The 14120-nt window shown below is 25.5% G+C and overlaps 1 protein-coding gene across 1 annotated transcript; it reads right to left on the bottom strand.

Moving 5' to 3' along the window:
• Window positions 1–538: 538 nt before the first annotated feature.
• Window positions 539–9722, bottom strand: LY79DRAFT_585571 (uncharacterized protein; the record flags this gene model as incomplete). Its single annotated transcript, XM_060560509.1, is given in 39 exon segments — window positions 539–547; window positions 964–982; window positions 1604–1623; window position 1701; window positions 1861–1866; window positions 2423–2465; window positions 2580–2587; window positions 2646–2653; window positions 2761–2783; window positions 3115–3180; window position 4045; window positions 4112–4130; window positions 4309–4339; window positions 4405–4408; window positions 4619–4624; window positions 4787–4798; window positions 5019–5029; window positions 5062–5063; window positions 5485–5503; window positions 5644–5660; window positions 5712–5721; window positions 5738–5773; window positions 5824–5835; window positions 6380–6394; window position 6575; window positions 6776–6781; window positions 7107–7123; window positions 7317–7328; window positions 7570–7591; window positions 7689–7694; window positions 8195–8242; window positions 8283–8286; window positions 8801–8821; window positions 8927–8935; window positions 8963–8984; window positions 9136–9161; window positions 9185–9195; window positions 9504–9522; window positions 9712–9722. The coding sequence occupies 39 exon segments, from the start codon at window positions 9720–9722 to the stop codon at window positions 539–541; spliced, it is 633 nt and encodes a 210-aa protein (XP_060406630.1).
• Window positions 9723–14120: the final 4398 nt, after the last annotated feature.

Here is a 14120-nt window from a genome sequence, read left to right as displayed (position 1 = left end):
TTTCTTTAACCTTTACTACTGTTCTTTACCCTCTTTTGCTTTCTTGTCCTTATAACTTTGCCTTACTTTTTATCTATTACTCTATATCTTACTGCCCTTTTAACTATCTTTACTCTCTTATCTTATTCTTCTTTTCTACTACCTTGCTCTTTCTCTTCTCTATAACTTAGCCTTATACCTATGCCCTCTCTTGTCTTTTTTTGTCCTTCTGCCTATCTGTTTTTTTACTCCCTTTTCTTTTTCTTGTCTTTACACCTATATATCTCTTCTATATTCTCCTTCTTCTTTTTTGCTTCTCTTTTTCTTTTTTTTTTCTCTTTTTATTTTTATCTTTATCTTCTCTTTACCTTATACTTCTGCCCTACCTTTCTTTACTATACCTATTGCCTTAACCTTAAACTCCTTTACTAACCTAATCTATTTTGTTTTTCTCTCTACTTATAATACTTCTTTCTTGTTTATTACCCTATATTATATACTACTATACTTTTTCTTTTTACCTTTGTATATATATATTCTATTATCTATTTTTACCTATTTATTTACACTAATAAATATATATATATATATATAAATATTATATACTTACTTACTTTATCTAATAAACTTATTCTTTTAACTTTTTTTACTTTATATTACTTACTTTATATATTACCTCTTTCTTTTTTACTTTTACTTTTTTCTCTCTCTTTAACCTTAACTTTTTTACTTCTGTCTAACCTTAACCTTTTACTCTTTTATTATATTTACCCCTTTTGTCTCCTTTACCTCTCTTTCTATTTATACCTTTTTATCCCCTCTTCTCTTTATTCTTTTATACCTCTGTTCTCTCTTTATTTTTTTTTATCCTCCCTATATCTACCTACTAGCCTCTTTTACTTTACTTTTCTTTACTATATCTATTCCTTAAAACTTATACTAACTATATATAACCTTGTTGCCTTTACTATTTATTTCTTTTACCTTCTTATTACTAAATACCCTATATTAATAATCTTTTCTTTAATTTCCTTTATATATCTACTTATTATCTAGTCCTTTACTTTATCTTTTGTTTTTATATTTATCCTATTCCCTTAATCTCTATATTAACCTTTGCTTTATATACACTTGTCTCTATAAATATATACTACTATAACTAAATTAAAACTAGCCTTTTACTTCTTAATCTTGCTTTTCTTTTTTAACTTTAACTATTTTCTCTCTTTTTAACCTTAACCTTTTTTTTCTTTTTAACCTTAACCTTCTTTTTTTTTAACCTTAACCTTGCTCTTATACTTTAACTTTAACCCTTTTCTTTTTCTTTAACTTTAGCCTTTTTTTTCCCTATAACGCTACCTTGTGCCTATTTGTTTTCTTAACCCCTTTTCTCTTTCTTTTCTCTTGACCTATATATCTTCTCTTTACTTTTTCTTCTTCTTTTACTCTTTTCCTTTCTTGTCTCTTAACTTATATATTTTCTCTATACTCTTTCTTCTTCTTTTCTTCTTTTTCTTTCTTGTCTCTTAACCTATATATTTTCTCTATATTTTTCTTTCTTCTTTTACCTTTTTTCTTTCTTTATTATCTTTCTCCCTTCTTGCTTTCTTGTCCTTATCTTTACCTTTGTGTTACTCTTCCTTTCTATACCTATTACCTAACTACTAACTAACTATATATCTTTTTCCTCTTACTTATAATCTTTTTTACTTGCTTTTTACCCTATATAATATCTTAATATACTATTCTTGTCTACTTTTATATATCTATATACGCCTATATTCCTATATATCTATTAATATATAGATATATACTTATAAATATAGATAAAATATTACTATAAACTTTATCTAACTAACTTAATCTTTATCTTTGTTTTACTTTATACTACTATATATATTTTATTATTATAACCTATATATAAAAATAATAACCTTTCTTAACTATACCTATTCCTTAAAACCTCTATTAACACTATATATCCTTTTTACTCTTCCTAATTATATCTTTGCCTACTCCTTGCTAAATACACTATATTAATACTCCTTTATATTGTTTCCCCTATACTTATACCTATACTTTTATCTTTTACCTTATTTACTCTCTTTTATATCTATCATATTCTTATAATATCTATATTAACCTTTGCCTTAAATTTACTTATTTCTTTAAATATTACTATAACTATATTAACACTTGCTGTTTAGTCCCTAATCTTACTTTATCTTTTTAACCTTAACCCTTTTCTCCCTCTCTAACCCTAACCCTCCTCCTCCTATTTCTCCCCTTTAACCTTGCCTTATACCTATATCCTCTCTTACTTTTCTCTTCCTTCTACCTATTCCTTCTCTTAGCTACTTTTCTAATTCCTGTCTCTCTACCTATATATCTTCTTTCTATTCTTTGTTATTCTTATCCTCCCCCCCTTTCTTTATTTTCTTACTTTTGTCCTACTTTAATCTTCTTGTCCTTGTCTTTATCTTCTCCTAGATATATACTCTTGCTTTATCTTTTCTTACTATACCTATTACTTTACCTTATACCTCTCTACTACCTTAATATATATTCTTTTTTTTTAACTTCTAATCTATTTTACTTACTTTTTACCCTATATAGTATATTAATATACTATTTTTATTTACTTTTATATATATATATATATATACCTATATCCCTATATATTTATTAATATTTAGATATATACTTATAAATATAATTAAGATATTACTATAAACTTTATTTAATAAACTTGTTTTTTACGCTTATTTTACTTTATATTACCTTATATATTCTTTTATTATAACCTATATATAATAATTACCCTCTTTTTATCTATAACCTAGCTTGTCTTTACTTTAACCTTAACTTTTAACTTAATATAAATACTAGGTTATACCTCCTATATTATTATTTACCTCTAACTATTTTCTATAAACTTAGACTTCTGCTTTTTTACCTCTTAGCCTACCTACCTTTACTATATCTACTAGCCTACCTCTGTTGCCTTACTGCTTACTTACTACACCCTAATACTTACTACTATAACTAGCCTATTACTTTATAAAACTTGCTTACTTAGATCCCTCTCTATATAATCTTTTGCCTAAACTACTAGTATACCTCCTCCTTGCTTACGCTTTCCTAGATCTCCTCTGCCTCCTATATTATCTTTACTACCTCTCTTAATACCTTCTCTTTTAACTAGATTATAGCTACTATATATATCTCTACTACTACCCTCTTATATTAATACCTCCCTATGTCTTTTTACTTAAACTACTTATTGTCCTTATTTAATGCCTTCTACCCCTAGTATAACACCTATAGTAACCTATATTTAAAATAACTACTATAATCCTTTATCCTCTTTTTACTAAATATAGCCTCCTTTATACTCTTCCTTATACTCTCTATTTAACCCTAATCTACTTTATTATATATACTAGCCTTAGACTTCTTCTCTTGCTCTTTATATATATATATAAAATTAGCGCTATTATTAGCTACCCCCTCTGTTATACTACTTTAGTAGCTAGACGTTATTTAGCCTATTAGGCCTAGGATTAGATAATGCCTTTTATACTATAGATAATCTCTATAATGTTAGCTTACTTAGTAATAGGGATTAATAGGTAATAGGCCCTTAAATAGCTAGCTACTTTATTAGTAATAATAGTAAATAGGCATTAGGTGTAAATTATAATAGAATATAGCTAATAAAAAATAAATAGCTTTATCTTTATAAGTTATCTTTTTAAGCTATTAATAGCTAACCTTATAGGTTATACTCCTCTTTATACCTTTTTCTCTTGTCTTCTTACTTAATTCCTTTTTCTTTTTTTATTCTGTTTTATTCTCCTATGTTATTAGCTATATTATTAGATTAGTAATAGCTAGTCTATACCTTTTGCCTAGATAGGCCTATAGGCCTATACTTACTTAATAGCTAACTATATCTTTACCCCCCTTAACACTAAATGTTTATCTTTTTTTCTAAACTATTATCTTTATAGTCTTTACCTTAAACTTATTTAGTCCTAGGTTTTACCTACTAATATATCTTACTCTAGGTAAATATAGGTGCTAAGATTATAATAAACCTAACTTAGGTATCTTAATAAACTTAACTTACTATTATAATAAACTTAGTTCTATTTATTACTAACGCTATAATATATAAATAATATATACTAATAGTAAAGAATATAGTAATATAGCTAATTTACTTACTAAACCTTAGCCTTCTACTATATCTTTATTTTTAACCTTAATCTAACTCCTATAACCTTAACTTTAACCTTATATATCCTTAACCTACTTTACCTCTACCTTATATAACCTTCTTCTTTAGGCTCTCTACCTATACTATAAACGCTATATACTAATAGTATACTATTATACCTTTATATATATAATAATATTTACCTACCTATATATATTTAACCTTCTTTTACTTTTTATTTTTCTTAGTCTTTTTACTACTATTTTAAATCTAACTACTATAAATACTATACTTTTACTAGATAATATACTACTTTATTTTAAGTACCTTGTCTCTTTTCTCTAGCTTTCTATAGTACTACCTTCTCTACCTTATATAATATATAGCCTATAAAGCCTATTCCTTCTCCTTTATTACCTTATTCTATAGTAAAGCTATTATATAGTAGAGATAACTAGCCTTAATTTTACTTTATTTAACTTTACTACTTAGCTAGTAGTATACTACCTTCTCTTCTTTAACTAGGTCTTCCTCTTATAAGACCTCCTCTTTATCTATAGTATTAACTATTATCTACTGCCTTACTACTTTAGGAAGCTATAATATACTACCTATAAATATAGCTACTAGTGCTATACTAAACTAGTAAGCCTTTAGCCTAGCTAAGAACTAACTACTATTATTTACCTTAGCCTCCTAATACTTATATATATACTAAGGTATCCTATATTAGAAGTAACTAAAGAACCTCTTAAAGTGCTACTTAGTAAATATCTTAGCCTATATAAGTTAGATACCTTACTATACTTATACTTACTAGCCTAATGCCTTTTATAAGTATACTAAGAATATATACTTACTACTATTATTATATTCTTTATCCTTATAGTATAGAATATATTTATTTTACACTTAGTAAAGCTACTAAAAAAATATATTAACTTTTTTACCTTTTTATATTTACTTTTTCTTAAGCTACTAGTAGTTAAACTACTTTTACTACTTTACTTAGCTATACTTTACTACCTAGACACTAGTAAAAGACACTATTACTTTACTACTAGCTATTACTTACTACTACCTCTAGTATATATTATATACCTCTTTATTATCTTTATAGTAGAACTAGTTTATCCTTTTATTTATAACCTAGTCTAGTACTATTTACTAGTACCTACTGCCTACTATATACTCTTTTACTACTACTTCTCTTTACTAGCCTCTGTTTTTAGCCTACTATACTACTACTAAAGCGCTTAGTTAACTATTCTACTTAGCCTTACTACTCTCCTAAATAAAGTACTATAGTATATATAGTATCTTAGTATAGATTACTACCTAAATATTAAGTATATTAATCTTTAGCCTAAGTGTATTAGTTACTATAATAATGCCTTTTAACTTACTACTTTATTACTATACCTCTAGTTATACTACTTTACCTTTAACTAAATTAATACTACTAAAGAATATTAAGTAGCTAAGTGTCTTACTTAGCTACTTTACTTACTTAATAAAATCTATATAAATAATTACTTTTCTTTTTACTCTTTTTTACTATAACTACTTTACCTATATAATAATAACTTTATAAACTTTAACTTTAACTATATCCTTTTTACTTTTATAGTAACCTTTAATATTAAGAATAAAGTACTAGATATTCTTCTATATTATCTAGGACTAGAATATAACTACCTACTATAGGTTAAACCTTATACTATAGAAGAATATAGCCTTATTACCTAGTATAAGTATTACTATTAAGTAGACTATTTATACCTTAAACTTATATACTACTACCTTAATCTTCTATAGCTTTAGCTAGAATATTATACTTTTATTTAGTACTATATAGTACTTATTAATAATAACCTAGTTAAGTACTTACTTTACTTATAGTTATAAAATAAAGTTATAAAACCTTTTACTAACTATAGACTTAGGTATAGTAAATATAATAATAGCTACTTATAATACTTTCTAGCTTAACTATACTACTAAGCTAATATTAGCCTTAGTATAGTATATATATAGATTTATCTATAGTAATATAAGTAGTATTACTATAATTATTACTTCCTTTAGTAAGTAGAACACTAATAGTATAAATAATATACTTTTACTACTACCTATACTTATAATCTATACTACTAGGCTTTACTTATTAGTAATTACCTAGATAGCCTACGCCTAGTTCCCTTAGAATATTACCTCTAGTTAGCCTATTATCTACTAAAGCTACCCCTTTAAATAGACCTACTATAGATATACCTACTACTAGAGCTAGGCCTTTATCTAGATACTATTATATAGCTTTACTTTTTACTTAGCCTTAACTTTTAACTTTACTTTTACTTTATAGTCTTTTACCCTAAAGTTAAAGAACTAGTGCTACTACTAGTTAACTTAGTAAAACTACTATTACTTAGCTATAAACCTATTACTAAACTATATAAGTAACTATAAGTAAATAAGCCTAGCTATTCTTATACTATACTTAGTCTATAGATCTTATATACTATTATAAATATTATCTACCTCTTTGTCTTTATCTAGACTACCTTTACTTACACTAGGCTATTTAAATACTTTATTTAAGTACTAGTTAGTAATAGTAATAGTAATATACTACTATATACTAACGTTAAGCTTACTTTCTAGTAGCTAGCTACTATACTACTAGATAATCTACTATAACTAGTCTATTATCTACACCTAGTCCTTTTTCTATATCTATACTACTACTACCTCCTCTTTATTATTATTATTATTATCTAGGCTAAGGCTACCTAGCTAGTCTATCTCTTTATTTTACTATCCTTTCTCCCCCTATAGAACCTTGCTAGCCTAGAGGTATACACTATAGCCCCTAGTCTTTTATACTATCCCTTATACCTTTTACTAAAACAGTAGCACTAGCTAGAGATATTATACTAGTAGCTTGTCTACCTCCTATAGTAAATACTAATAAATTACTTTAGCCTAGCCTATCCTATAAAAGCCTTTATAGTACACTATTATAAAATATATAGAACTATTATATATAAGTATATTCTAAACCCTTTTATTAACTATATTAGTATACTAGATCTTTACTAGCTTTATTACCTACCTAGGTTAACTACTAAGTATATATATAAGTAGCTATAGACGCTTATAGAACTACTTAAAAGTATACTTATATACTTACTATACTACTAAGTAAAAGACCTTTTACCTAGCCTCTTCTACCTTACTATTATTAACGCCTTACTATTATACTAGTCTAGGTAACACTTTAATCTAGCTAAACACTTATTTTTCTCCCTTTTATATTTATATATTATAGTTATTCTATAAGAATAAGTAGCCTAGCTATTACTTACTATAGTTATCCTTAATAAACGCCTATAGGATTACTAGTAGTGCCTCTTATAGCTTTTCTCTTTTACTTAGCCTTTTACCTATTATTATTAGCTTAGTAAGTAGCTTTTTAGCCTTTTACACTAGCCTATATATTATATCTAATAGCTAGCCTATACTAAAGTGTGCCCTCTAGAATAATATCTAGTCTTAGATCTAGTCTACTAACCTAAGGATTAGTATACTATACTAGATTATTAACCTTATTATATATATCTCTAAGATCTAATCTATTAGCGTTAGCTTAGTATTAGGTGTACTTAACGTCTAGGTTATAAACCTTTATACCTTTTTATATATATACTAGAATATACTATAGACTTTGTCTTTAGCTACCTCTTTACTTATCTCTTTTACCTTCTTTACTATAGTATTTTTCTTTTTAATAGTAGACTAGTATATAATAAGTATCTAGCTTACTTTAATAATAGCTAAGTAAATAGTTATATAGTTATTAACCTTTACCTAGCTACTGTCTTTACTAATACCTATTACTATAAGTATACTAATTAAGATATTCTAGTAGTTACTTTACTAGATTAGGTAGTTAAAAATACTAATAAGTATTTTAAGTGTAGCCTACTTTACCTCTATTAGTATATTATCTAGTTCCTTAACGTTAAGTGCTTCCTCCTTCTATATAATAGCTTTAAAGTAGTCCTATAGTTTACTTTACTTTACTATTAGCTAATATAGTAGCTACTTATCTTTAGCTATCTCCTATATATAGTTCTATATATAGAGTAGCTTCTACTAAATACCTTTATATTACTTCTATATCTAATTTTTTAACTAGTTATTAAATAGCCTAGCTAGCTTAATATATACCTTCTTTTACTGCACCTTAAATAATACTATATTCTTTACCTAGTAGAAGGTTAAGATAGTGTATACCTAGTGTAAGACCCTCTTTATTACTGTTTATATAGCCTAGAGTACCTCTTTCTTCTCTATAATTAGCTTAGTTATTTCCTAAAGCTTACTTATAGACCTCTTTTCTAAGTGTTTTACCTATTAAATATATTTTACTTATAAGTTTATATCTAGCTTATTATTTATATTATAGATAATATTATCTCCTTAAGCCTTAGCCTATTTAGCCTATTTTTAGTAAATCTATATAATAATATTATATACTAGAGCCTTTATTAGCCTATTATAGATGCCCCTATTTACCTTCTCTCTCTAGCTTACCTAGAACTAGTAGTAGCTAGCCTATATTAAGAAAAAGCGCTAGTATAAAACCCTATTAACCTATACTGCCTTCTTAGGCTTACCTATTTTCCTCCTTATATTACCTCTCTTCTTTTAGTTATTTACCTAGCTATACTATTTATAATAGTGTCTTTATATTACCTTAAGACATTAGTAGATATAGCTATATATTATATACTTAAGCCTATTACGCTATAGGGGGGTAAAATACTTAATTAGACTTAATATTAGCTTTAGTAGCTAAAGTAATACTAAGCTACCTTAGCTTTTAATAATACTAAAGTATACCTATATAGCCTTTATAATCTTCTTACGCTTAGTAGCTAAAAGAGATTTATACCTTATATAGAGATATATTATTACCTTATTAGTAACTATAGTAAACTAATATTCCTTATATATAGTAATAAAGAAAATAAAGTTATAAATAAATAGGTCTATAGTTATTAAGCTATTTACTTTAAGTAACCTTTTATAATAGAATCTTAATATAAATATCTAGGGTTACTATAGCTATAGGTTAGTTTTCTAGATTATATAAGCTATCCTTTTCTAATGTAATAACCTTAGAGTAGTCTATATGCCTTTCTTTAAGACTACATTAAAATATATTCCTAGAATTTTAGTAATAAAAAGTATAAAGATAGAGGTTATTACTTACTTTAATAATAAGGTCACTTACTCTTCTTAATCTACACTTTCTATATATATTACTTTTGTATAGTTTTTTTATTAGTATACTCTACTAACTATACTCTAATAGAAAATAACTAACTATACCTTTAGTCTTTATTGTCTTTACTTTTATCTAAGTGTAGTTCTTATCTAACTATACTATAGTTACTATATTTAGTAAATAAAAGAGCCTTAGGTAGGTCTATATTATTTACTTAGTTAACATTAGCTATATAACTTAGGGTATAATAATCTAGGTAAACTTGTCCTTCTACTAGTAATAGGTGCTAGTAGTGTAGTAAAGGCTAAGATATAAGATCTACAAGGGGATCTTATACTTACACTAGACCTTCTCTAAGAAATAAATATAATTAGGCAATAGGTTACTATCTTTAGCCTTAAGGTTATATATATAGAGATAAAAAATACTAAAGTAGCTATAATTACTAATATAACACTTCTTAATATATAGGTTATAGGACACACTATAGGCTAAGATAAAATCCTAGTTAAAAGGTTAGCCTAGCCTTTGCTTAGCTATACTATCTTATTAATATAATCTATAGGAATATAAAGTACCTATAGGGTAATAGGTAAAGAAAGAGGCTAAATAAGATAATATACTAGCTATATATTAGATAAATAAACCTAGCCTTTACCTAGAAGGCCTAGCCTTTACCTAGCTATACTGTCTTATTAATATAACCTATATAAATATAAAGGACCTATAGAGTAATAAGTAAAGAAAAAGGCTATATAAGATAATATACTAGCTATATATTAAATAAATAGGCTTAGCCTTTACCTAAAGTGTTTTACCTTAATAGAAGGCACTTACTACTTTAGCTATAGGATAAAATAATAATTAAGTATATATTAAAAGAGAGACTAATCTCCTTCTAGAGCTTTTATAAGTATATTAATTTAACCTTATGTCTAAGAACTCTAGAAGCCTCCTTCTAGATAAATTCTAGAATAGTAGTAACTATACTATAGAAATTAGTCCTCTAATATTACCTTTACTATTAATAAAAAGCTTTTAAGTTTTTATACTTTTTATTTACCCCTATATAGAAGGTAGATTAAAAATCTTAGAAGATAACTTATTATTTTTTATCTTAAGCTATAGAGAGATAACTAATAATATACTTTACTAAGTCTATAGCTTATATAGATCTAGTGTATACTATTAATACTTAGTTAATAAGGTTTTAAGCCTATAGTAGACATTAGTGTTTTGTTTTTTAGTAATTATAGTGCTTAAGTATAAGTGTATCTATAGTTTAAATACTATAGTTAGTTTTAAAGAGCTATAGTTACTAATTAAGGGTTCTATAAAAGGTATACCTTTAATAAAAAGCTACTTGTTCTCTACTAATAGTATACTATCTATATATATTCTTTTATAGTAGAACTATATTCTTAGATACTAGGATAGCTATATCTTATATAAATATAGTTATTACTTATAGTACTTCTCTTTAGTTAGTAGCGTTAATATAGATAGTAAATTAGTCTAAGTTAAATTTAATATTACTACTATTACTACTATAAACTTAATAGTGCTCTTCTAGTAGTAACTAAATAGCTGTCTACTCTTTTGCTAGCTTAATAAAGAGCTCTTTATTAGTTTTACCTTAGTAAAGGGATTAGTATATAATAAAGGTACTTAAAGGTATATCTATAAAGACTTAATTAATTAAGGTAATAGGTATAGTAGGAAGTATAGTCCTTACTTATAAGCTTTCTTTATCCTAAGCTATTTACTTATAAATAAGTGCTTTTTATTAAGTGTTATCTTAAGGCTTAGGTACTATATATATATATAAATTACTAGTAACTAGGGTAGTTAGTGTCTTTAACACCTAGTAAGTAATATACTCTTTATAATTAAGTAAGTTATTAGTAGACTATAAGTCTTTGTAGAGGTTATTCTTAAGGCCTTTGTAGTTATCTAGCTTTTATAAGAATTCTAGGTCCTCTTAATTAAAAGGAAAGCAGTTATTAGGATTATTTATACTACTGCCTAAGGAATAAGAATTAGTAATCTATTTTTATAAATTTTAAAAAAGAGAAAGAAATAAATATACTACTTACTATATATTATTAGATATTTAGATAGTAAGGTTATATAGTACTACTTTCTCTTATAGGTATTAAGCTATTAAGTATATAAGTAACTAAGATAAAGTAAAATAAAGTAAGTACTTATATATAGATAGACTATATATATATATACTATAAACTATATAGGATTTTACTTAATAGTAAGACTAAATAAAGATTATTATAGTAGCTTATACTCCTAGAGACTAAGTAGTAGTTCTACTATAAGTTATTAAAGAAATTAAAGAAAGGTTAACTAAGGACTACTATCTAAAAAGACTAGAGAGTAAGTAAGTAGTACACTATTATAGCTATATATTAGTAATATTATTATATAAAAGGTAGAATATATAGCTTACTATAAGGTCTAATATACTTTAGCCTTTTTTATAGGGGTAAAAGAAGTAGGCTATAAATAGAAAAAGATAAAGAAAGGCCTTACTAAAGATAAGTTACTTAGAGGTAAAAAGGTTAATAAAAGAGAATAAAATAAAATAGATTATTAAGGAGAAAAAAGCTAGTGTTTAACTTACCTTAGTTAACTAATAGAACCTCTAGAAGATATACTAATAAAAGGAAGTAATTATTTCTATAGTAGTATTAATATATAATTTATATAACTACTAAGGTTAAGTTATAGTGTAAAAGAAGAAATATATTACTAGAAAAAAAAGTATAAAGTTTAGCTTTACTTTACTTTTACCTAGTAAAAAGGTTAGCTTTACTTTTACTTATATATTACTAAAGACACCTATAAAAGGCCTTTTTTTTACTAACCTTTAAGGCTAGATTTTCTTAATCTTAATAGTGTAATTAGTATTAACAAGGCTTTAGTGTTTAGGTTAATAGCTAGTTCCCCCTTATTATAGTGCTACTAGAGGATAGATTTTATCTCTCTATTACCTAGATAAAAGGCACTTACTACTTTAGCTATAGAATAAAATAAAAAAGAAGATTATACTAAAGAAAAGACTAAAAATAAAATAAAAAAAAAGTATAGGCTTAGTAAGGCCTACTATATAGATAAATTAATATTTACTTTATAAAATACTTACTTTTATAGCTTACTTAGTATAAAAAATAAAGTTATTTTTATCTTTATCTTAATATAGCTTAAAAAGGTACTACTAAAGCCTAGATAAAGATAGCCTACCTTAGTTAGAAGGTTAGCCTTACTTTTGCCTACCTAGGAGGTTAGCCTTACTTTTGCCTAGTTAGTAGGTTAGCTTTACTTTTACCTAGCTATACTGTCCTATTAATATAATTTATAAGAATATAAAAAACCACTAGAGAATAGTATTAATAAAGAGAATAAATAAGATAATATACTAGCTATATATAGGATAAATAGACCTAAAATTATATTACTATTACTAAGTAAAAGATCTTCTATAATATAATAGGCTATAATATTATAGTATTAAATAGTTAGGTAGTATAAAAAGTAAGTAAAAGTTACTTAGCTATAATATAATTAAGGAGGCTAAATAAGATAATATACTAGCTATATATTAGATAAATAGACCTAGCTATTGCCTAGAGAATAGCCTAGCCTTTACCTAGCTATATTATCCTATTTATATAACTTATAAGAATATAAAGTACCTATAGAGTAATAGGTAAAAAAAGAGGCTATTTAAGATAATATACTAGCTATATATTAGATAAATAGACTTAGCCTTTGCCTAGAGGTGTCTACCTATTAACTTATTTATTTATTTACTTATTTATTTAGCTTTATGTATATATCCTTTTTAGTATAAAGGTAACTAAGGCACTAGCTACTAACTAGCTTACTAGTAAGCCTATCTATATAATCTAATATACTTATAGAAATATTCTACCTATTTACTTATTTATCTTATATAACTTCTATTAGCCTACTATAAACTAGCCTAGCCTTTACTTAGCTATACTATCCTATTAATATAATCTATAGGAATAAGAAATATCTATAAAGTAATAGGTAAAAGGAGAGGCTAAATAAGATAATATATTAGCTATATATTAGATAAATAGACTTAGCCTTTACCTAGAGGTTAGCCTAGTCTTTACTTAGCTATACTATCCTATTAATATAACCTATAAGAATATAAAGTACCTATAGAGTATTAGGTTAAAAAAGAGGCTATATAAGATAATATACTAGCTATATATTAGATAAATAGACTTACCTTTTACTTAAGTATTTTACCTAAATAAAAGGTACCTACTACTTTAGCTATAGGATAAGATAAGAATTAAGATTATAATAAAGGAAAGACTAAAGATAGGATTAAAGAAGGGATTATAGGCTTTATAGGGCCTACTATATAAATAAATTAACCTTTACTTTACAAGATACTTACTTATATAGCCTACTTAGTATAAAAGATAAAGTTATTTTTATCTTTATCTTAATATATATTAAAAGAGGTACTACTAAAGGCCTAAATAAAGAGAGTATTATTATTAAAAGGTTAGCCTTACCTTTGCCTAGGAGGGCAGCCTTGCTTTTGCCTATATACTACCTAGGTCC

Source organism: Colletotrichum navitas (assembly GCF_030913465.1).
Source record: "Colletotrichum navitas strain CBS 125086 chromosome Unknown LY79scaffold_350, whole genome shotgun sequence".
Lineage (NCBI taxonomy): Eukaryota > Fungi > Ascomycota > Sordariomycetes > Glomerellales > Glomerellaceae > Colletotrichum > Colletotrichum navitas.
Note: the sequence above shows the minus strand (reverse complement) of the source record. Positions and strands in the feature narration are given on the sequence as shown.